The sequence below is a fragment of the Pristiophorus japonicus genome, chromosome 1, assembly GCF_044704955.1.
Source record: "Pristiophorus japonicus isolate sPriJap1 chromosome 1, sPriJap1.hap1, whole genome shotgun sequence".
NCBI lineage: Eukaryota > Metazoa > Chordata > Chondrichthyes > Pristiophoridae > Pristiophorus > Pristiophorus japonicus.
In genome coordinates this window covers 344,209,182-344,232,691 of record NC_091977.1, presented here as the reverse complement: position 1 = coordinate 344,232,691, position 23,510 = coordinate 344,209,182, and the positions used below count along the sequence as shown (strand labels likewise).

The following is a 23,510-nucleotide window of genomic DNA, read 5'->3' as shown; positions in this document are numbered from 1 at the left end:
CCCTGCAGACCATAAGCTTGGTGCCAGATTTGAGATCCGGGTCTTCAAACACTCTCTTCCTCAGGTGACTGAAGGCTGCACTGGCACAATGGAAGTGGTGTTGGACCTCGTCCTCAATGTCTACCCTTGCTGATAGTAGGCTCCCGAGGTATGGAAAATAGTCCACGTGGTCCAAGGCCGTTCCGTGGATTTTGATGACCGGGGGGCAGTTCTGTGTGGCGGGGTGAGGTTGGAGGAAGCCCTTTGTTTTGCGGATGTTTAGTGTACACCTCGGTGAAGGTGTTGATGATGGCTTGGAGTTCGGCCTCAGTGTGCGCAGACGCAAGTGTCATCTGTGTACTGTAGTTCGATGACAGAGGATGGGATGACCTGGGATCGAGCCTGGAGGTGACCTAGGTTGAACAGGTTCCCATTGATTCTATAGTTTAGTTCCAGCGGGGAGATTGTTGATAGTGAGATAGAGCATTGCAACAAGGTAGATCAAGAAGAGCGCTAGTGCGATGACGCTGTCCTGCTTGACCCCGGTCCGGACGTGGATTGGGTCTGTGGTGGAGCCATTGGTCAGGATCACGGCTTGCATGAATTATAAGCAATCTCAAGACCACCAACATGAATAGCATGGAAAAAAAAAGTCACCTTGATGCAGTGGGTTATGATCTTAAGTTGAGTTTAACACTATCAGAAGGATGTGCTGAATTTCATCTTGGCCTTTCAACTGAGTGTGCAGGAAAAAAAACATTTCTGCATATCAGCACAAAAATCCTCCTGCACAAAACTTACAGCATTGGCTCGCTGATCCCAGTCATGTTTATCATCCGACAGTATTTCTCGTATTTTGTTCAGCGTTTCTTCAAGTTCTCTGTTGGAGAAAATCTGAAAGACAAAAGAGATATAACTTAGGAGACCATTTCAACACGTACACCATCTTTACAAAAGACATTTGCCTCACAAAAAAGTACATTAACTTGCACCAAAACAATTGGCAACAATCACACAGCCGACCATGTCAAAACTATTACTTCAATATTTTTTGAAGAGATCACTAATCATTAAGGCCTATTTAAATTTCCTTCTTTGATTTTCAAAAGACTTTTGGCATGCAGTCCTCCTGAAGAGGGCTAAAATTTGGACTGTATCCTAGATGTGTACAACAACTATAAAATATATGCAAGACTAGACGAGAGCTTGAACCTAACTTGTGAAAAAAGAGCGAGACAGGCCAGAATTACATGGAAACAGGCCAGTTGTAGTGATGTTTATCTTCCACACAAGCATTGTCCCTTTTCATCATCACCCAGTCAGGAAATAGTTATCCCTTTTATTTTTCAACCAAAATGCATCAGTGACATTGAATTTCATCTGCCACTTTTTTGACCCTTCCACTACTTTTCAAAATTCCCTTCCAGCTTCCTCTGGATCAATCAATTCTGCCCTATTCTTTGTTGTAGAATTTCACGTATTTGGATACATTTTTATATAAAGACAGTGGAGCAATTGACAACATATGGACCACTTGAATGTGCTCACTGAAAACAGAATTTACATTTAATTCACTCTGGAACATTGCCCTAGGAACACTTTGAAGGGAGAGGACTTGTTACTAAGATGCAAATCTTCCTATAGATTTTGTGAAGATGGGCTACTTGCATTATTTTGAAATTAGTTAATTATGGCAAAGGTGCTTGAAATCAGGAACGAACAGATGACAGTATTGCATTTATTAGACTTTCAGCATAAAGCCTTTTCTTTGACCAGGTCTGCACCATGGAACAATATTTCAAAGTATCTCAAAGGGGTTTGACTGACAGCTCCATGCCTAGATAGTGGCATATATTTTCAAGCAACCTTCTCCCCAATACTTCAGTTATTCTGAGTTCATCAAATTAGAGACAAGTACCTAAAGACTTAGTGTTTGTGGATGAAACCTATGTAAAAACATTTTTAGTGATTGACTAGCCCAGGTTTAATATTGCTAATATTTAAAGCGCTGCGCCTTTTGTTTCTATTATATTCCAAGATGTAGAAGTTAGAAATTATGGGCCCAACATTGGCCATGACTTGCATCAATTTTTTTGGAATAAGTTGTTTTTTCTGGTGTAAGTTAGAAAGTGCCATTTTCCCCCTAAAATTTGCTCGAGTAAGTCAGTTCGGCATGATTTTTTCTTTTTAAGGTCAGTTTTTTTCCCCAAAAGGGGCATTCCCAGACACTTACACCAGTTTTGGCCATTTATGCCACTTTGGCCAGCAAAAACGTAATTCCAAATCCACTTAGGTCAGAATATGTGGTGAGCTCTGAAAAACCTTACAGGCAGTTAAGAAAAAGCAGCGCACATTCAGCAGACATTAGGGCAGGGATAGGGAAGGGAAGGGAACTAGAGAGGACCTCAACAACCAAGCAGCAAACATTAAGGAAAAGCTCAAACCAATAAAAAAGGAAGTAAATCCTACCTTATCTTTAAAGTCTGCCCGGGAAAGGCAGCGGGCCGGCTGTGTGGGAGGCCATTCGGCCTGGGATAGGGGAGGGAAGACGCACGGGAGAAGTGCGAGCTTGTGGACCTGAGAAGTTGCAGCTGCTGGATCTGCGCGTTTCATCGGGGGTGGGGGGGTAGAGAGCCCGCCGAGCGACCAGAGAAGCCACTGGAGCTGCGCATTTCATCGGGGGTGGCGATGCTCTTCAAAAATGGCAGAGTGGCAAGTTTTCTCTCTCTACTGCGCATGTGTGCACATCGGGGCCTGCACCACTGCGAATGCGCGAAGGTGCCGGTCACTGTTTTCGGCGTGGGCGTTTGGCTCCGCCCCCCATTTCACCATTGACGCCACGCCAGGACTCCGGGGACTGTACACAGCGGCCAGGAGTTTTTCCCGCCGCCGTTTCCAGCACGCAAAGTCAGTGCGCCGACAAAACTGCTTGGGGAAAATCTAGCCCTATGCAACCAAGTGAAATTTGCTGCTTTGACTTAATAATGTTGTATAATCTCTAATCTTAAACCTTAATCTTATGGTCTGAGAGAGTCATTACTATTCTGTCATTTGCAGACGAAGAGAACAGGAGTGCAGTTAGGTCCATTGCAGGAAGCTGCATGAAGGGTTTCTCAACCGTTGGGAAATCCTACATTATAAGATGTTGTGCATATAACGTCATACTCCACTTCACAGGGAGTGAGGGTTCACTGAGAGGAATTGTTTGTTGTGCTGAGCATGAAAGTAAAATCTGAGTGAAGTCTAGAAATTTAGCAGTTGGTCTGTTACAAGCTAACTCATGTAGATCCTTTCACCACATTGAAGGCATATAATCCATTGTGTAGCTGATGAGGAAACTCAGATTTGACACGAAAGCTGCTGGAAAACATTACCTGGAAGTCAGGTTTGTCAGCAGGCTCTCATATAGTAGGGTTCAATGACAACCACGATTGGATTACAGAAAGGTAAGCAGATGCTGAAGCACTGAATCTCCAATTTCTGTTTGATGGGGTATGGATAGGGCCATGTTGTGGTCAGAAGGATGGTGGTAACAATGCACTCAAATTTTATGTTGAATTGTGCTGCACACCATCATCATCCCGGGATGGCGGGACTGACATATCAAGAAAGACCGGATCAACTGGGCTTGTATTCACTGGAGTTCAGAAGAATGAGAGGGAATCTCATAGAAACGTTTAAAATTCTGACGGGTTTAGACAGGTTAGATGCAGGAAGAATGTTCCCAATGTTGGGGAAGTCCAGAACCAGGGGTCACAGTCTAGGGATAAGGGGTAAGCCATTTAGGACCGAGATGAGGAGAAACTTCTTCACCCAGAGAGTGGTGAACCTGTGGAATTCTCTACCACAGAAAGTTGTTGAGGCCAATTCACTAAATATATTCAAAAAGGAGTTAGATGTAGTCCTTACTACTAGGGGGATCATAGAAACATAGAAAATCGGTGCAGGAGCAGGCCATTCAGCCCTTCGAGCCTGCACCGCCATTCAATGAGTTCATGGCTGAACATGCAACTTCAGTACCCCATCCCTGCTTTCTCGCCATACCCCTTGATCCCCCTAGTAGAACGTGACAAGAGCTGTGGTCACTCCTGGGACTCCTCAACTACTTCGGTAATTTCCTACCCGGGTTAAGCACCTTGCTAGAACCCCTACATGTGCTACTGCGCAAGGGAGATGACTGGGTATGGGGGAAATCACAAGAGGCTGTTTTTGAGAAAGCCAGAAATCTGTTACGTTCCAACAAACTGCTTGTTCTGTACAACCCATGTAAACGATTAGTACTAGCTTGCGATGCGTCGTCATAAGGGGTCGGGTGTGTATTACAACAGGCTAACGAATCAGGAACATTGCAACCGGTCGCTTATACCTCCAGGAGTCTGTCCAAGACCGAAAAGGCTTACAGCATATGATTGAAAAAGCTCTGGCGTGCGTTTACGGGGTGAAAAAAATGCACCATTCTGTTTGGTCTCAAGTTTGAGCTAGAAACTGACCATAAGCTGCTCATATCGCTATTCTCAGAGAGCAAAGGGATTAACACCAATGCCTCTGCCCGCATCCAAAGATGGGCACTCACGCTGTCGGCATACAACTATGTAATCTGCCACAGACCAGACACAGAGAACTGTGCTGATGCTCTCAGTCGGCTACCATTGCCCACCACCGGGGTGGAAATGGCACAGCCTGCAGACTTGCTCTTGGTGATGGATGCATTCGAAAATGAAAAGTCACCTGTTACAGCCTGCAAGATCAGGACCTGGACCTGTCAGGATCCTTTACTGTCCTTTGTAAAAAAAAACTATGTCCTCCATGGGAGCTGGTCCAGCATCCAGGTGGAGATGCAGGAAGAGATCAAGCCGTTCCAGAGGCGCAAAGACGAGATGTCTTTACAGTTGGACTATCTTTTGTGGGGTAATCGCGTGGTCTTGCCTAAGAAAGGCAGGGAAACGTTCATACGCGACCTACACAGTACCCATCCAGCCATAGTAATGATGATAGCCATAGCCTGATCCCATGTGTGGTGACCCGGCATCGACTCAGATTTGGAGTCATGCATGCGCCAATGCAACACTTGCTCTCAACTGAGCAATGCACCCAGAGAGGCATTGCTAAGTTTGTGGTCATGGCCCTTCAAACCGTGGTCTAGGATCCTCGTTGACTTTGCGGGCCCATTTCTAGACTAAATGTTCTTGGTTGTTGTGGATGCATATTCAAAATGGATTGAATGTGTAATTATGTCTGAAAGCACATCCACTGCCACCATCGAAAGCCTACGAGCCATGTTTACCACACACGGCCTGCCTGATGTCCTTGTCAGCGACAATGGGCCGTGTTTCACCAGAGCTGAATTCAAGAAATTCATGACCCGCAATGGGATCAAGCATGTCACATCTGCCCCGTTCAAGCCCACATCCAACGGCCAGGCAGAACGGGCAATTCAGACCATCAAGCAAAGCTTCAAACGTGTGTCGGGAGGCTCCCTGCAGACCCGCCTGTCCCGAGTGCTGCTCAGCTACCGCACCAGACCCCACTCACTCACCGGGGTTCCCCCAGCCGAGATGCTCATGATAAGGGCGCTCAAAACAAAGCTCTCTCTTGTCCACCCTGATCTCCATGATCACATCGAGGGCAGGTGGCGTCAACAAAGCACGTACTACGATCATGCAAATTTGCCACGCGATATTGAAGTCAATGACCCTGTGTTTGTACTCAACTATGGACATGGCCCCAAATGGCTTGCTGGCACTGTCATAGCCAAAGAAGGGAGTAGGGTATTTCAGGTCAAACTGGCCAATAGACTAACGTGCAGAAAGCATTTGGAAACAGCCACGAGCAACCTGAAGAGGACACCACCAACTTCGACCCTCCAACACACACACAAAGTGGCAACCTACATCACGGTTGACCACAAAGCTGAACTCACCATCCCTAGCAGCCCAGCTGCCCAGCGAAGAATCAACCAACTCACCCACACCTGCATTTGTACCGAGACGATCGACAAGGGAGCGAAAAGCCCCAGATCGTTTCACCCTGTAAATAAGTGTACTATTGACTTTGGGAGGGAGTGATGTTATGTATCTAACCCTTGGCAACCTGTACCAGAGGGCCTACTTGTTGGACTCCCAAGGGATCCCAGCATTCCTTGGGAGCACTGTATATAAGCAGGCCTCCCATGCTGTCCAAAAACTCTGGAGTTTAATTAAAGGAGCTAAGGTCACACTTACTCATTGGATACAGTACTCAGTTGTATCACTTTATTATGAGCGTAATATTCGCCTTCATAAATCCATGCTGACTCTGCCTGACCGAATTTTGCTTTTCCAAATGTCCTGCTACTGCTTCTTTAATAATGGACTCCAACATCTTCCCAACCACAGATGTTAGCTAACTGGTCTATTGTTTCCTGCTTTTTGTCTGCCTCCTTTTTTAAATAGGGGCATTACATTTGCAGTTTTCCAATCTACTGGGACCTCCCCAGAATCCAGGGAATTTTGGTAAATTACAATCAATGCATCCACTATCCCTGCTGCTACTTCTCCTAAAACCCTAGGATGCAAGCCATCAGGTCCAGGGGATTTATCTGCCTTTAGTCCCATTATCTTACTGAGTACCACCTCCTTTGTGATTGTGATTGTGTTAAGTTCCTCCCCCGCTATAGCCCCTAGACTATCCACTGTCAGAATATTGTTAGTGTCCTCTACTGTAAAGACTGTTACAAAATATTTGTTAAGCGTTTCTGCCATCTCCATGTTCTGCATTACTAATTCCCCGGTCTCGTCCTCTAAGGGACCAACATTTACTTTAGCCACCCTTTTCCTTTTTATATACCTATAGAAACTCTTGCTATCTGTTTTTATATTTTGCGCTAATTTTCTTTCATAGTCTATCTTCCTTTTCTTAATCATTTTTGCTGGCTTTTAAAAGCTTCCCAGTCTTCTGTCCTCCCACTGGTTTTGGCCACTTTGTATGCCCTTGTTTTTGATTGAATACCGTCCTTTATTTCTTTAGTTAGTCACGGAGTCTCTTACACTCTTTCCTCCTCATTGGAACATATTTTTCCTGAGAGTTGTGAAATATCTCCTTAAAATGTACGCCACTGTTCATCAACCATCCTACCCTTTAATCTATTTTCCCAGTCCACTTTACCCAACTCTGCCCTCATACCTTCATAGTCTCCTTTATTTAAGCTTAGTACGCTGGTTAGAGATCCAACTTTCTCACCCTCCATCTGAATTTGAAATTCAATCATGCTATGATCACTCATTCCAAGGGGATCCTTTACTCGGAGATTGTTTATTAATCCTGTCTCATTGCACAGATCTAAGATAGCCTGCCTCCGGTTGGTTCCGTTACATACTGCTCAAGGAACCCGTCCCTTACTATGAACTCCTCCTCAAGGCTACCTTGACCAATTTGATTTGTCCAATCAATATGGAGGTTAAAATCAACCATGATTATTGCTGTTCCCTTTTTACAAGCCTCCACTATTTCCTGGTTTATGCTCCGAGCAACAGAGTTGCTACTGTTAGGGGGCCTATAGACGACACCCACCAGTGACTTTTTCCCCTTATTGGTCCTTATCTCCACCCAAACTGTTTCAGCACCCTTATCATTTGAGCCAATATCGTTTCTTACTACTGCAGTGATTCCATCCTTTATCAACAGCTACCCCCCTCCTTTTCTTTTCTGTCCGTCCTTCTGGATTGTCAAGGTTTGAGAGGTGCTGTCGAAGAAGCCTTGGCGAGTTGCTGCTGTGTATCTTGTAGATGGTACACAGTGAAGCCACAGTGCGCCCGTGGTAGAGGGAGTGAATGTTTAAAGTGGTGGATGGGGTGGCAAATCAAGCGGAATGCCTTGTCCTGGATGGTGTCGAGCTACTTTTGGAGCTGCACTTATCCACACAAGTAGAGAGTGTTCCATCACACACCTGACGTGCTTTGTAGATGGTGGAAAGGCATTGGGGAGTCCGGAGGTAAGTTGCTCACCACAGAATACCCAGCCTCTGACCTGCTCTTGTAGTCACAGTATTTATATGGCTGGTTCAGTTAAGACTCTGGTCCATGGTGACCCCCAAGATGTTGAGGGTGGGGGATTCGGCAATGGTAATTCCATTGAATGTCAAGGGGCGGTGGCTAGACTCTCCCTTGTTGAAGATGGCCATTGCCTGGCACTTGTGTGGCACGCATGTTACTTGACACTTATCAGCCAAGCCTGAATATTGTCCAGGTCTTGCTGCATGCGGGCACAGACTGCTTCGTTATCTGAGGAGTTGCAAGTGGAACTGAACACTGTGCAATCATCAGTGAACATCCCCACTTCTGACCTTATGATGGATGGAAGATCATTAATGAAGCAGCTGAAGATGGTTGGGCCTAAGTCACTGTCCTAAGGAAATCCTGCAGCGATGCCCTGGGCCTGAGATGATTGGCCTCCAACAACCACAACCATCTTCCTTTGTGCGAGGCATGACTCCAGCCAGTAGAGAGTTTCCCCCCTGATTTCCATTCAATTTTCATTAGGGCTCCTTGACGCCACTCTTGGTCAAATGCTGCCTTGATGTCAAGGGCAGCCACTCTCACCTCACATCTCGAATTCAGGTCTTTTATCCATTTTTGGACCAAGGCTGTAATGAGATCTGGAGCCAAATGTTCTTGGCGGAACCAAAACTGAGCATTGGTGAACAGGTTATTGGTGACAAAGTGCTGCTTAATCGCACTGTCGATGACACCTTCCATCACTTGGCTGATCTTTGTGAGTAGGCTGATGGGGCTGTCCCAAAGCAGCGACGTCAACAGAAACAATGCCGCAGAAAAATCAATGCCAGGGCACTCAAAGACCCAGTTAAGAAAGCTCTATACAGCCAGCGCCTCACTACCAACCTGGCAACTCTCGATGACCCAGAGTGGCCATAGCGTCTGGTCTGCCCTCCAGGTCTCCATAACCAGCGCCTGCGAAGAGACGCTCGGTCACTCAACCAGGAAACACTAAGACTGGTTTGACGAGAACGACCAGGAGATCCAACCGCAAAGCATTTCTGAACTTAAAGAGGCAACCCAACTCGGGAGCAGCAAAGCAGCACGACAGGCGAAGGAACAAAAAACCCACGACCTAAAGAATAGATGGTGGATGGAGAAAGCACAGGAGATCCAGCAGCTGGTCGACAACCATGATATGCGAGGATTCTTCAGCGCAGTCAAGGCCACCTTCGGCCCAAGCACCCAAGGCCCCCACCCAACTGCTGGCCAAGACTGGAGGCACTCATTATGGACACCGAGGGAGTCAGGGCCCGCTGAAAGGAGCACTTCTAAGATCTGCTTAACCAAGACTCTGCCTTCAACATGAGTATCCTCGACTCCATCCGCAGCATGCTACCCGCCACCATCTCAGCAGAACCCCAGCCCTGCACGAGGTAGAAAAGGCCATCCGTCAGCTCAAGAACAACAAGGCATCAGGAGCAGATGGAATCCATGCTGAGGCACTAAAGTATGGCGGAGAAGCACTATTGGCACAAACGCATTACCTCATCTTTCTTATCTGGAAGGAGGAGAGCATGCCAGGAGATCTCAGAAATGCCGAAATCGTGACCATCTTCAAAAAAGGGGAGAGTCCAGCTGCGGCAACTACAGAGGAAACTTCCTGCTGTCGGCCACTAGGAAAGTCATCGCAAGAATCCTCCTCAACCACCTTCTCCCTGTGGCTGATGAGCTCCTCCCAGAGTCACAATGCGGATTCTGTCCACTAAGGGGTACAATGGACATGATCTTCACCAATCGACAACTACAAGAGAAATGCAGGGAACAGCACCAACCCTTGTACATGGCCTTCTTTGACCTCACAAAGGCCTTTGACACTGCCAACCATGAAGGACTATGGAACGTCGTCCTCCTCTGTTTCGGCTGCCACCAAAGGTTTGTCACCATCCTCCGCCTGCTCAACGACGACATGCAAGCCGTGATCCTGACCAACGGATCCACCACAAACCCAATCCACGTCTGGACCAGTGTCAAGCAGGGCTGCATCATCACACCAACGCTCTTTTCGAACTTCCTTGCTGCAATGCTCCATCTCACTATCAACAAGCTCCCGCTGGAGTGGAACTAAATTATAGAACCAATGAGAACCTGTTCAACCTACGTCGCCCCCAGGCTCGATCCAAGGTCCACCAATCCTCTCATTGAACTACAGTACACGGATGACGCTTGCGTCTGCGCACACTCAGAGACCGAACTCCAAGCCATCGTCAACACCTTCACCGAGGTGTACGAAAGCATGGGCCTTACGCTAAATATCCGTAAGACAAAGGTCCTCCACCAACCTGACCCCGCCACACAGCACTACCCCCCCAGTCATCAAAATTCCTTGCTCGGCCTTGGACAACGTGGACCATTTTCCATACTTCGGGAGTCTACTATCAAGCAAGGGGAGACATCGATGACGAGGTCCAACAACGCCTCCATTGTGCCAGCGCAGCCTTCGGTCGCCTGAGGAAGAAGAGTATTTAAAGACCAGGACCTCAAATCTGGCACCAAGCTTATGGTCTGCAGTGTAGTAGTGATACCTGCCCTTCTATATAGCTCAGAGACGTGGACTATATACAGAGGCTAGTTCAAAGCGCCGGAGAAGTATCACCAGCGCTGCCACCACAAGATCCTGCAAATCCACTGGAAGCTAGACGCACCAATGTCAAGTCTTCTCGCTCAGGCCAACATCTCCAGCATCGAAGCATTGACCACACTCAACCAGTTCCATTGGGCGGGCCACATCGTCCGTATGCCCGACATGAGACTCCCTAAGCAAGTGCTCTACTTGGAACTCCTACACAGCAAGTGAGCCCCAGGTGGGCAGAGGAAATGCTTCAAGGACACACTCAAAGCTTCCTTGATAAAGTGTAACATCCCCACTGGCACCTGGGAATCCCTGGCCCATGATCACCCAATGTGGAGGAAGAGCACCCAGGAGGGCGCTGAGCACCTCGAGTCTCGTCGTCGAGAGCATGCAGAAACCAAGCGCAGACAGCGGAAGGAGTGTGTGACAAACCAGGCTCTCCACCCACCCTTCCCTTCAATCACTGTCTGCCCCACCTGTTAAGAGACTGTAATTCCCGCATTGGACTGTACAGCCACCTGAGCACTCATTTTTTAGAATGGAAGCAAATCTTCCTCGATTTCAAGGGACTGCCTATGATGATGACTGAAGAGGTAAATTACAATTCTTTGAATTATGCCATTTTGAAATGAAACTAACAGATTTTAAAATGGAACCCACAGACTGTGGGAAATATTCCACAGAAAGTAAATGTTCTAATTCACAGACCAAAGTGACCTTCAGAGGCAAAGTGAAGAGAGATAACATAGAAGCTGAATTGAATAACAAGTTAAGGATAGAATAGAAATGAAAAACTATAGCAACTATCCGGACTTACCATTTAAGGCAAACGGAAGCCAGATTGGAGGAAGCACTGTACCATGTATTAATCTATCATTATGTATTAATTGTAACTTGCGTAATTACGTAATGACTTAATCTGAAATTGTATAAAGGAAGATGCCTCCGGCCACTTCTTTGAACGTTCCTTATGGAATACTCCCACGCTAGCTTGTATCTATTAATTAATAAAACTGCATTCACTTTAAGGCTAACGGACTCCGAGTGGTGGTTTGAAGTTAACCCTCACAACGTGGTGTACTCAGCAGGATCTGTTAGATGGGCAAATACGACTCAAAAGCCGAACCAACATAAAACTGATTGAGTAGAGAATTACCTTGAAAAATTCTGCTCCTAAGAGGCCCGGCCAGAGATCCAACGAATCTGAAGCGGAGTCCGTGCAGCCGGTAAATACAGTTGAGGGGCACGTCAGGACACTGTAAGTAAATACGTGTGTCAGGAGGATAAGTACTTATACGAGATACCGGGGAATCCCCGGTGAGGGCGGACTAGCTATCCAGCCAGAAACGAGGTTCCGCATAAGTAAACGCGGAAAAAGGCTCCGCATAAGTAAAAGCGGAAAAACGGGAACTGGGGAAAATTCCCCGGTGTAAGAAATGGCAAAGGAAACTGCCAAGGACTCGTGGAGGGGTGAGATATAAACTACCAGAAGAGTTTCTGAGAGATAAACATGAAAAGTTTAAGAGGAAGATGGTTAAGGAAGGATATGATGAAGGGAAAAAGATACCCTGGAAACTCAATTGGTGGTTACAAAGAAAGGGAAACAAAGGGAAGGAGGCGGTTGTAGTGTGTATAGAGATTTCACAACTGCAAGGAGAAAAGAAGAAGTGGAAGGACAGGTGTAGAGAGGAACAGAGCCGCATTAAGTAACAAGCAACAAGCAGAGGAATTGGTAAAATGTCGGGGAAAATGCAAGGAGCTTGAAGATAAAGTTAGCCAGCTCACGAAGGTAAGCGAGGACAGGAAAAAGATAATTTTAGCAGCTGTACAGACGAATAGAAAGATACCTGAAGGTGAGACGGACAGAGAAAATGACGAAAGACAAGAGGATGCAAGTATAAAAATAGATATCGATGACAAAAGAGAATGGACAGAGGAATTTGGCCCAAATTTGTATCCCCCACTAACAGGGTTAAGATTAGGACCCGAGGAAACTAAAGAATTGATGAGATTCGCCCCAGTCATTGTCCATAGAACAAAAATCCCCGGAGCGGACGGGCTCCAGAAAGGAGGAAAGTGACAGAGGTTCATAAGCCTTTTACTCCCGGCAAGAAACAGATGATACTGGCAGATTTGCCCATGCTAAAACCATCGCATGGCAACCCAGAGTTCTAGACTAAACTAGCAGGAATGATTAGGCTCCACCAGATGTATGAGAAAGATGTGCATGCATTGGTTAAGGTTAAGCGCCCGCCGAATAAGTGGGAAAGTATGACCCCCGATATGCAGAATGGAACATGGGGTAATGGGGATCAGATACGGGATGTGAAGATCCAGAACTTCTGTACAGCAGTAAAAGCTGCCCTGGGACAAGGACGCAGCAACTGGGGAAGTATTATGGGGGTAATCCAGGGCAAGGATGAGGTAGTGACAGATTATACAGAACGGAAGTTTAAAGCTTATGAGGAATATTTGGGCGTAGCACGGCCCGGGAGGGATGATGAGGTCTTTCTAAAAATGCTTAAAGGGCTAAGCTCCCAGCATCAGAGTGTGTTGGACCTTGGACTCTCTGTAGGAACTAATTACGGAGAAATATTAGCCTGGGCATGTGAAATAGACCGGCGGCAGCTCCGGGGCCAGGAGACTAAGGGGAAGGTGAAGACAGCGGCCTGGAAGCTATAGTAGCCGCAGTCGGGACCGAGAAAGCAGAAGGAAAGGGCTGGGCATGCTATGGGTGTGGTTCCGACAACCACCAAATACGCAATTGCCCCGATAAACAGACGGGGGCCAGGAATAAGATGATAAAAGGGTAGTAACGTGTAACAATTGCGGGAAGAAGGGACACACGAAAATGCAATGCTATGGAAAAGGAGGGGGACAGGAGGGAAAAGCCCCATGGCAGAAGGGAAAACTGGGGGAAGACAGTCAGGGAGGTAAACAGGGCGGAGGAGTGACCGAAGAACAGATCCTCAAAATGATTAAGGAGGTCATACAGGAGGACGAGGTGGCTTCGACACCCGGGGCTAGTAACGAGGACTGTGGATGTATCTAACAGGACTGTTCAGGGGTCGGCAGTACCAAGTGTTAATTGATACAGGGGCCTCGATCTTGATAACCAATCTAGACCTCCCGACCACAAACAAGCAGATTAGAATAAGTGCAGTGGGAGGGGAAACTATGACGGCAAGATTAAGTGAACCCCAACTAGTGGAAATAATGAGGCGATTATTACCAGTAAGTTTCTGGGTATGGCCCAACCCAGAGGGCACAATTTTGAGAATAGATTTATTGAGGGAATTGAATCTACTAATACAACCCCGAGAAGGGGTGATCCGTTGGGCAGACAGTAAGGGAGAACCACGATTAGGCATGAAAGAAATGGCCAGGGTGGCCAGTGCCGCAGTAATAAAGCACGATTGGGACCAGGAAAAGGCAGCGGGCAGGGTATGCCAACAATTTCCCAAGGTACAGGCCACCCCTAAACAGGATTGCGGATTAGTAAATATGGAGCCTTTGGTAATCCCGGGAGAAAGCCCCAAAGCCCACCGGCAATACCCCATAAAGAAGGAGGCCCAGCAGGCGGTAAAGGCGATAGTCCAGCAGTTGGAAGCCTCCAGAATAATCGGGGAAACCACGTCCACTACCAACAGCCCTGTATGGCCGGTGGTAAAACCAGACGGCTCATATCGATTAACAAATCGACTATACATCCCTCAATAGGTGCATGCCCTGGCAGCACCCGATTGTGGCCAGTCCATCCACAATTCTCAATGGCCTGGACCCAGGGTATTGTATATTTACCGTCCTAGATATAGCTAACGGGTTCTGGAGCCTCCCTTTGGCCCGGGAGTCGCAAGACAAGTTTGCATTTACCGTTGAAAATCAGCAATATATTTGGACACGCCTCCCTCAGGGGTTTCATAATAGCCCGGCCATATTTCATCAGGCAATGGCCCGGACTATCGAGAAGATAGATATAGAAGCAGAAAGAAGCACAGTGTTACAGTAATGTGACGATCTTTTGATCGTCTCAACTACAATGTCAGGACACTTGAGGGCCTTACTTAAGGTATTGGGAGCCCTGAAGCGGGCGGGATTTAAGGCATCACCCACAAAGGCCCAGGTGGCCCAGACCAGAGTGCGGTACCTTGGGCATTGGATCAGTCAAGGCAAGAAAGCCATGACAGAGGAAAGACGGATGGCCATTAGGGACATGCCTAAGCCCCAGAATGTCAGGGGAGTAAGGAAGGTATTAGGACCCTTTAATTAGAGTCGGAATTTTATACCTCAATACACAACAATAGCAGAACCCATACAGAAATTAATTAAAGGAACCGGGGGACCCCTACAGAAGATAGATTGGGGACCGGAAGAAGAGGCAGACGGGGAACTAAAAAGAGCTCTGATGTCGGCCCCCTAGGATTGCCAGATCCCAATAAACCTTTCCACCTATATTGTGATCAGGATAATGGAAGCTATTCCGCCGTGGTAAACAGGAACATGGGGGCCAGCAGAGACCTATAGCCTACTACTCGACGAAGAAAGACCCAGTGGTTAGTGGGATGCCCCGATGTGTGGCCGCTCTGGACTGTGCAACTTGGGTGGTCAAAGTAAGCGAACCAGCAGTGATGATGGGACAGACCATTTTGCACACACAACATACCCTGATAGAATTACTATATACTGGAAAGCTGCGGTCGATCTCGGACAGCCGAAAGGCTAAGTGGGAGGCCGCATTGCTGCCCAAAGACAAGTCAGTAATAATAAAAAAGCATAATGGAGTTAACCCCGCTACCGGGATGCTGACAGAAGAGGAGGGACATAGCTGTAGGGAACAAGTAGAGGAGGAAATGGATAGCGAGGTAAAGGAAGAGTCATTGGACAACCCAGATGAGACTTTATATGTGAACGGATCCAGAAAATACATTGATGGGGAACCCCATACTGGGTAGGCGGTGGTAACACAGGAGGGAGACTCAATAATGACAGGAGCAGTCCCAGGAGACTAGTCAGCTCAGGTGGTAGAATTAGTGGCCCTTATAAAGGCTCTCGAGTCAGCTAAAGGAAAGCGAGTAAACATATATACAAATAGTCGATACACTTTCGAGGTGGTTCACGACTATATGGCAGCCTGGTCACGACGAGGGTATGTGACATCTAATGGCAAGGTGATAAAACATGGAAAGCTAGTAGAAAGGCTAGTGAAAGCAGCAAAGGAAACATGGGAAGCAGCGGTAATCAAAGTAAAAGCACACACAAAACTAACTAGTAAGAGCCACATGCAACCCCAAGACCTACCCACCTTGGGGAATCGGTTTGCAGACCTAGCAGCCAAACGAGGGGCAGCTGAACAGAAGCCAGAACCAGCATTTAAGGCTGAAATTCAACCAGTAATGACTAACAGTGTTCAGACAGACATAAATATAGCCCAGGTCCACCAGAGTGTCGATCAGGAAGAAAGACGTGAATGGAGTAAACACGGGGCCCACCAAAAGGGTGACATATGGGTATGGGGTCCCCGGGAGCAAGTTATGGCATCAATGATTGAGATGAAGTAATGGAGAGTAATATCTCCAAGTTTGCAGATGACACTAAGCTGGGTGGCAGTGTGAGCTGTGAGGAGGATGCTAAGAGGCTGCAGGATGACTTGGACAGTTAGGTGAGTGGGCAAATGCATGGCAAATGCAGTATAATGTGGATAAGTGTGAGGTTATCCACTTTGGTGGCAAAAACATGAAGGTAGAATATTATCTGAATGGCGGCAGATTAGGAAAAGGGGAGGTGCAACGAGACCTGGGTGTCATGGTACATCAGCCATCGAAGGTTGGCATGCAGGTGCAGCAGGCAGCGAAGAAAGCAAATGGCATGTTGGTCTTCATAGCTAGGGGATTTGAGTATAGAAGCAGGGAGGTCTTGCTGCAGCTGTACAGGGCCTTGGTGAGGCCTCACCTGGAATATTGTGTTCAGTTTTGGTCTTCTAATCTGAGGAAGGACGCTCTTGCTATTGAGGGAGTGCAGCGAAGGTTCACCAGACTGATTCCTGGGATGGCAGGACTGACATATGAGGAGAGACTGGATCAACTGGGCCTGTATTCACTGAAGTTTAGAAGAATGAGAGGGGATCTCATAGAAACATATAAAATTCTGATGGGACTGGACAGATTAGATGCAGGAAGAATGTTCCCAATGTTGGGGGAGTCCAGAACCAGGGGTCACAGTCTAAGGATAAGGGGTAAGCCACTTAGGACCGAGATGAGGAGAAACTTCTTCACTCAGAGAGTTGCTAACCTGCGGAATTCTCTTCCGCAGAGAGTTGTTGATGCCAGTTCATTAGATATATTCAAGAGGGAGTTGGATATGGCCCTTACGGCAAAAGGGATTAAGGGGTATGGAGAGAAAGCAGGAAAGGGGTACTGAGGGAATGATCAGCCATGAGATCTTATTGAATGGTGGTGCAGGCTCGAGGGGCCGTTTGGCCTACTCCTGCACCTATTTTCTATGTTTCTATGTAATGCTGTAGGCAACAACTACTAAAATTATATCACAGGATAACACATACCGGGAGAAGTAACATGCTGTACCTGCTCTTGCAGTACTGGTGGTGGCTAGGAATGGGGAAGGATGTAGCAAAATTTTGCCACAGGTGCATTGTTTGTGCCCAACATAATGTAGGCAGGGGTTGAATGGGACATCAACCAAGGCCACAGGGACCGAGGGAGAATTTACAGATAGACTTCACCGGCCCCTTACCAGAGGATAGGAGAAAAAGATATTGTCTGGTAATCATAGACCAGTTCACCCAGTGGGTGGAAGCCTTCGCTACCAGGGACTGCTCCGCTCGGACGATAGCACAGATCCTGGCTAGCGAGGTGATACCTCCATTGGAATACCCCTACAGATAGATTCAGACAATGGGACACATTTCACGGGTAAAATAATGAAAGAAACATGTGCCTTGTTGGGAATCAAACTGAGGTACCACATACCATATCATCCCCAAAGTTTGGGAATGGTGGAAAGAATGAATCGGACTTTAAAAACGGCCCTGTCCAAAGCAATCCAGGAGACAGGCAAGGGATGGACTGGGGTGTTAACAGCAATTCTAATGTGGCTCAGAGCCACCCCAGGGCGAACCACGGGACTAACACCTTATGAGCTGGTGACTGGATGGGCTATGAGACTACCAGAGAACTTAGCCGGAGAGACAGGTGAAGCAGGACCAATTCAGGATAGGCTAAGGCGGTACTTGGTCCAGCTAAACCAAGAGGTGCAGGCTATGAATAAAGAAGTTAAAAGCAGACAGCAGATAAGAGATCTAGAAATTCAGAATGAGGGAAACGCGATCTAAAATAGGAGAACAGGTCATGATAAAGGTAACAGGGATGCGAAAGGGAATGGAGCCCCGATGGATAGGGGCATACTCGGTATTAATGACAAGCGATACTTGTGTTTGTCTACAAGAGCCCACTGAGATTAGATGGAAGCACTGGACACAGGTAAAACCATACTAAACAACCCCCGTCTGTTTTAACCCATAGTGACGATGCACCCGGCGACCACGGAAGCGTCCGATAAGGAAGCAGGCCAGAAAACAACGGGATGAACCTGTGGATAGTGCTGGTGGCAACTGGGTTAGTGGCCGCCCTGGCCCTCCCAGTGCCTCCAGAGTTAAAAGGAAAAGGGCATAGACGTTATATGTGGAAGGCCCACCGAAAAACAACCCGTGGGAATTGAATGTCATGTTTTTGATTTAACCTTTGACTGTAGACAGTGGACCTATTTGGCACCAGTCTCTTGCAATTTTATACTGATCACCCATAAAAATGAGAATGTAACATTCAACTTTACATGGGTGGCCGACAGTCCCGGGATAATGTGTAAGCAAGGTTGCAACATTACCTCCCAGAATATCACCAAAATATGGAAAGAAGCCTGGAATGCTAATAACACCGAATATACCTATAGTACAGAGTGGGGACAGGCAACCCTGGGAGACGGAGACTTGGTGTTGTGTGTGAATAATTCACAGCTTGGCGGGAGGGGTCCATGGCTGATCACGATAAGTGTAAAATATCCCCGTCCAAACCAGGAATGGATGCCACACTTACAAAAGCTGCACGGTACGTGACTGAGCACACTGATAGCCCCTTCAATAATATATTTAACAATAAATATACAGTATGACCGAAAGATGGTACCAAAGTACTGTAAGAACCCGGATCTTGCCCGAACGATAACCAAAGCTCGTAATCGGCAAAACATACTAGATACAGTACTAGGAGGGTTCGGAATGGGACTAGGAGCTTTAAACTCAATGGATATCGAGACGCTGCAGAATAAAATACAGAAAGCAAGACAATTGACCAAAGATGCCATAAGGCTGTCAGGTGTGTGGCAGGAACCCTTATAGGCCAATAAGCCTGCGGGGGTGGATGTCAGATAAAATGACATGGCAGTGGGCAAACAAAACTAGCTGGGAACAGCAACAGGTATCAGCCAATTGAACGCAAGAAGCCAATAGGACTCACTGCCTTATAATGGGCCTGATCAAGGAAAGACAACGGGCTGAATTAAAAAGGATAGCATTCTCTGGGAATGCCCCACGATGGGCTAAATTGTTTCAGTTTGACCAACAAAATTTAACACTCAGGCCAGACATGAAGCATACGCGATGTGATGAAGAGGGATGTACTATGGCTATGTTGTTAGCTAATGTTACTAACTGTCAGATATGGGGTGAGTTTGTGACCCTACCACGGCTATTCGGTAAAAACTTATGGAAGCCACAGTTTTACAGAAAATGGATAGACCCGAAGAATAAAACATACGAAGGGATGGATTGTGTAAATTGGCCATTCGGGCAAGTATGCCCGCTACATACACCAGTGGTGGAACCATGTAGCATGGAAAGCACAGCAGGGGCTTGTGAATGGCAGCTGCAACCCTTAAATGAAACCATAATACATGAAATCGGGCAAAATTACATATGTGCAACCAGTACCCACACGGTATACCTGAACGCGGATCGATTGGAACCTCTGGTAAATGGGTGTCGGAAGGAAATATTTGTCATCCTCGACGTTAAAACGATCAAGTCCTACCAAATAGGACAATGGAAAAATATTGCACAACACAGAAGCACCAGAGGATTATCCGCACTACCCCTGTAGTGGACTTGAGAAAGTTAAGGGCCTTTTTGAAAAAACACATTCAGGTGACCAAGTACCTGGGAGAAGAAAGGGAACGGTTACTGAGACAAAAGGTCGTAATGAGTGACACAAAACAAGAACTGTTCCGAGTGACCTCACGGTTCACCACTGGTGGGACATTTTTAAGGGCTGGTCACCCAAGGCCTATGCAGTCCTCAAATTGATGTGGCACCCGATAATAATGGTAGTGGTGGGGATATGTATTGTAATCCAACTATATCTGATGTGTAAGATCCGAGGGATATACAACCGTGTGGTTCTAGCCGAACAGCAAACAGCCTTGTTAACTATGTAACGTAGGTGTAATAGGGAGGCGAATGACTTTGTAACGTGTTAGGGAAACAACCAAGACCGCGTGACAACTACAAGAGAAATGCAGGGAACAGCACCAACCCTTGAACATGGCCTACTTTGACCTCACAAAGGCCTTTGACACTGCCAACCATGAAGGACTATGGAGCATCCTTCTCCATTTCGGCTGCCACCAAAAGTTTGTCACCATCCTCCGCCTGCTCCACAACGACATGCAAGCCATGATCCTGACCAACGGATCCACCACAGACCCAATCCACGTCCGGACCAGTATCAAGCAGGGCTGCGTCATCACACCAACGCTCTTTTCGATCTTCCTTGCTGCAATGCTCCATCTCACTATCAACAAGCTCCCGCTGGAGTGGAACTAAATTATAGAACCAATGGGAACCTGTTCAACCTATGTTGCCGCCAGGCCAAATCCAAGGTCCACCAATCCTCTCATCGAACTACAGTACACGGACGACGCTTGCGTCTGCGCACACTCAGAGGCCGAACTCCAAGCCATCGTCAACACCTTCACCGAGGTGTACGAAAGCACGGGCCTTACGCTAAACATCCGTAAGACAAAGGTCCTCCACCAACCTGACCCCGCCACACAGCACTACCCCCCCAGTCATCAACATTCCTTGCTCGGCCTTAGACAATGTGGACCATTTTCCATACTCGGGAGTCTACTATCAAGCAAGGGGAGACATCGATGACGAGGTCCAACAACGCCTCCATTGTGCCAGCGCAGCCTTCGGTCGCCTGAGGAAGAAGAGTATTTGAAGACCAGGACCTCAAATCTGGCACCAAGCTTATGGTCTGCAGTGTAGTAGTGATACCTGCCCTTCTATATAGCTCAGAGACGTAGACTATATACAGAGGCTAGTTCAAAGCGCCGGAGAAGTACCACCAGCGCTGCCACCGCAAGATCCTGCAAATCCACTGGAAGCTAGACGCACCAATGTCAAGTCTTCTTGCTCAGGCCAACATCTCCAGCATCGAAGCACTGACCACACTCGACCAGCTCTATTGGGCGGGCCACATCGTCCGTATGCCCGACATGAGACTCCCTAAGCAAGTGCTCTACTTGGAACTCCTACACAGCAAGTGAGCCCCAGGTGGGCAGAGGAAATGCTTCAAGGACACACTCAAAGCCTCCTTGATAAAGTGTAACATCCCCACTGGCACCTGGGAATCCCTGTCCATGACCACCCAATGTGGAGGAAGAGCACCTGGGAGGGCGCTGAGCACCTCGAGTCTCGTCGCCGAGAGCATGCAGAAACCAAGCGCAGACAGCGGAAGGAGTGTGTGGCAAACCAGGCTCTCCACCCACCCTTCCCTTCAATCACTGTCTGCCCCACCTGTTAGAGACTGTAATTCCCGCATTGGACTGTACAGCCACCTGAGCACTCATTTTTAGAGTGGAAGCAAATCTTCCTCGATTTCAAGGGACTGCCAATGATGATGACTGAATAGGTAAATTACAATTCTTTTAATTGTGCCATTTTGATATGAAACGAACAGATTTTAAAATGGAACCCACAGACTGTGGGAAATATTCCACAGAAAGTAAATGTTCGAGTTCACAGACCAAAGGGACCTTTGGAGGCAAAGTGAAGAGGAATAACATAGAAGCTGAATTGAAGATAAGGATAGAATAGAAATGAAAAACTATAGCAACTATCCAGACATACTATTTAAGGCATACGGAAGCCAGACTGGAGGAAGCACTGTACCATGTATTAATCTATCATATATTAATTGTAATTTGCGTAATTACGAAATGACTTAATCTGAAATTGTATAAAGGAAGATGCCTCCGGCCACTTCTTTGAGCGTTCCTTATGGAATACTCCCCCTGCTAGCTTGTATCTATTAATTAATAAAACTGCATTTACTTTAAGGCTAACGGACTCCGAGTGATGGTTTGAAGTTAACCCTAAAAATGATGATGATGGGGCTGTAATTGGCCAGATTGGAATTGTCCTGCTTTTTGTGGACAGGACACACCTGGGCAATTTTCCACTTTGTGGGGCAGATGCCCGTGTTGTAGCTGTACTGCAAGAGCTTGGCTAGAGGCGCGGATAGTTCTGGAGCACATGCCTTCAGCACTACAACTGAGATGTTGTCAGGGCCCATAAGCCTTTGCAGTATCCAGTGCACTCAGCTTCCCACTTATCTCCAAATAACCTTGCAAGCCAATGCCCAAAGCAAGAAGGGTAATGCCGGCTATAGAAACAGTCCTTGCCAGTGTTTTGTGCTATTTACTTTTGCTGGCAATATCCCAGCAGCAGCCTCTGCATATTTAGAGAGTCCCAAGGCTCAGCTCTGCTAAACTACACCTAACCTCTTTGAATTTGAGTGGTGTGCCACATTAGGCAAACGGGAACTCCAATTCTTTGTAGATTTCTCATGAGCTTGGGTTGACAACTCAAAAATGATGACTGTCCACAAGTACCAGGCACGCTTACCAAAATTGAGTATTTTTCACACTTGTCTCTGTTACAATACTTGACTTGCATGTTGGACTAAAAGATTCAGACCAGGAACAGTATGAGCATTTGAACTTTTACAAGCAAGCCAAGCATTATATACTGGACTGGTCTGACTTCCAGAAATAGACTACTGACCATTTCCTATTTCAGTTTTTGTAATGCCATCACAATTGCTGAACTGTTTAAAATAATCAATTCACAGTACCATAAGTGCACCAGCTGTTACACAAAAACAGTACCAAAACTCAAAAAATGACCATCTATACACTGATCTCTTGTGCCATTGATTGCAATAAATCAGAGGATATATAGGAGTGGATTTTCGGTGACTTTAAGACCAGGTTTTCGCCGCAATTGGACCCTTCGCGGCAAAAACCCGGTCGGCGGCATCGTCGAGCACCTTTGTGCGGCAGCACTTCCACGTACCGCCGGGGAGAGGAGCGCCGAGGTGAAACGACGTGCAACGCCGCGGATTGCGTTACCGTCGTACTTTCATCTCTCTCCGGACAAACACTCTGCGCCCAGAATACCGACAGGATCAAACCTGTCGGCGCAGCCCTGCCAGCAGAGGTCAGTATGATGACCTGCAAAAAGGTAAGTTAAAAGTTTTATTTTTTAATTCTTTTTCAGCGATTTGGTCGGTAAGGGTTTTGTGAATGTTCCGTGAATGTTTTTTGCAAATTTCCCCCCGCCCCCCCCACACTCGCCAAGGCCTGTCTCACAGCGCTACCGGCCCCCGACTAAAGTTGCCAAAACTCGCGATTTGCACCACGAATCCTCGTGCAACGCCGATTTTACCGAGCAGACATAATGGCTGAAATTTCAGCCTAAAAATGGTAGCACAGCGAAAACGGTAATTTTGGCGAAAAACTACCATTTTCGCCGAAATCCGAAATTCCCGCCCATACTGTTTTATAATGAGGAG

The 23,510-nt window shown here is 47.0% G+C and overlaps 1 protein-coding gene and 1 long non-coding RNA gene across 7 annotated transcripts in view; one reads left to right on the top strand and one right to left on the bottom strand.

Moving 5' to 3' along the window:
- Positions 1 to 23,510, bottom strand: part of LOC139273284 (CLIP-associating protein 2-like) — a 650,606-nt gene that overhangs the window by 324,172 nt on the left and 302,924 nt on the right. For all 6 annotated transcript variants that reach the window (XM_070889996.1, XM_070889987.1, XM_070890014.1 and 3 more), the window contains exon 10: positions 781 to 873. In XM_070889996.1, the coding sequence (XP_070746097.1) occupies positions 781 to 873 (93 nt within the window). The remainder of the gene's footprint in view (positions 1 to 780; positions 874 to 23,510) is intronic.
- On the top strand, positions 11,537 to 21,999 carry LOC139273279 (uncharacterized). The gene is made up of 2 exons (XR_011595054.1): positions 11,537 to 11,839; positions 18,120 to 21,999. It is a non-coding gene; the product is annotated as an uncharacterized lncRNA (long non-coding RNA).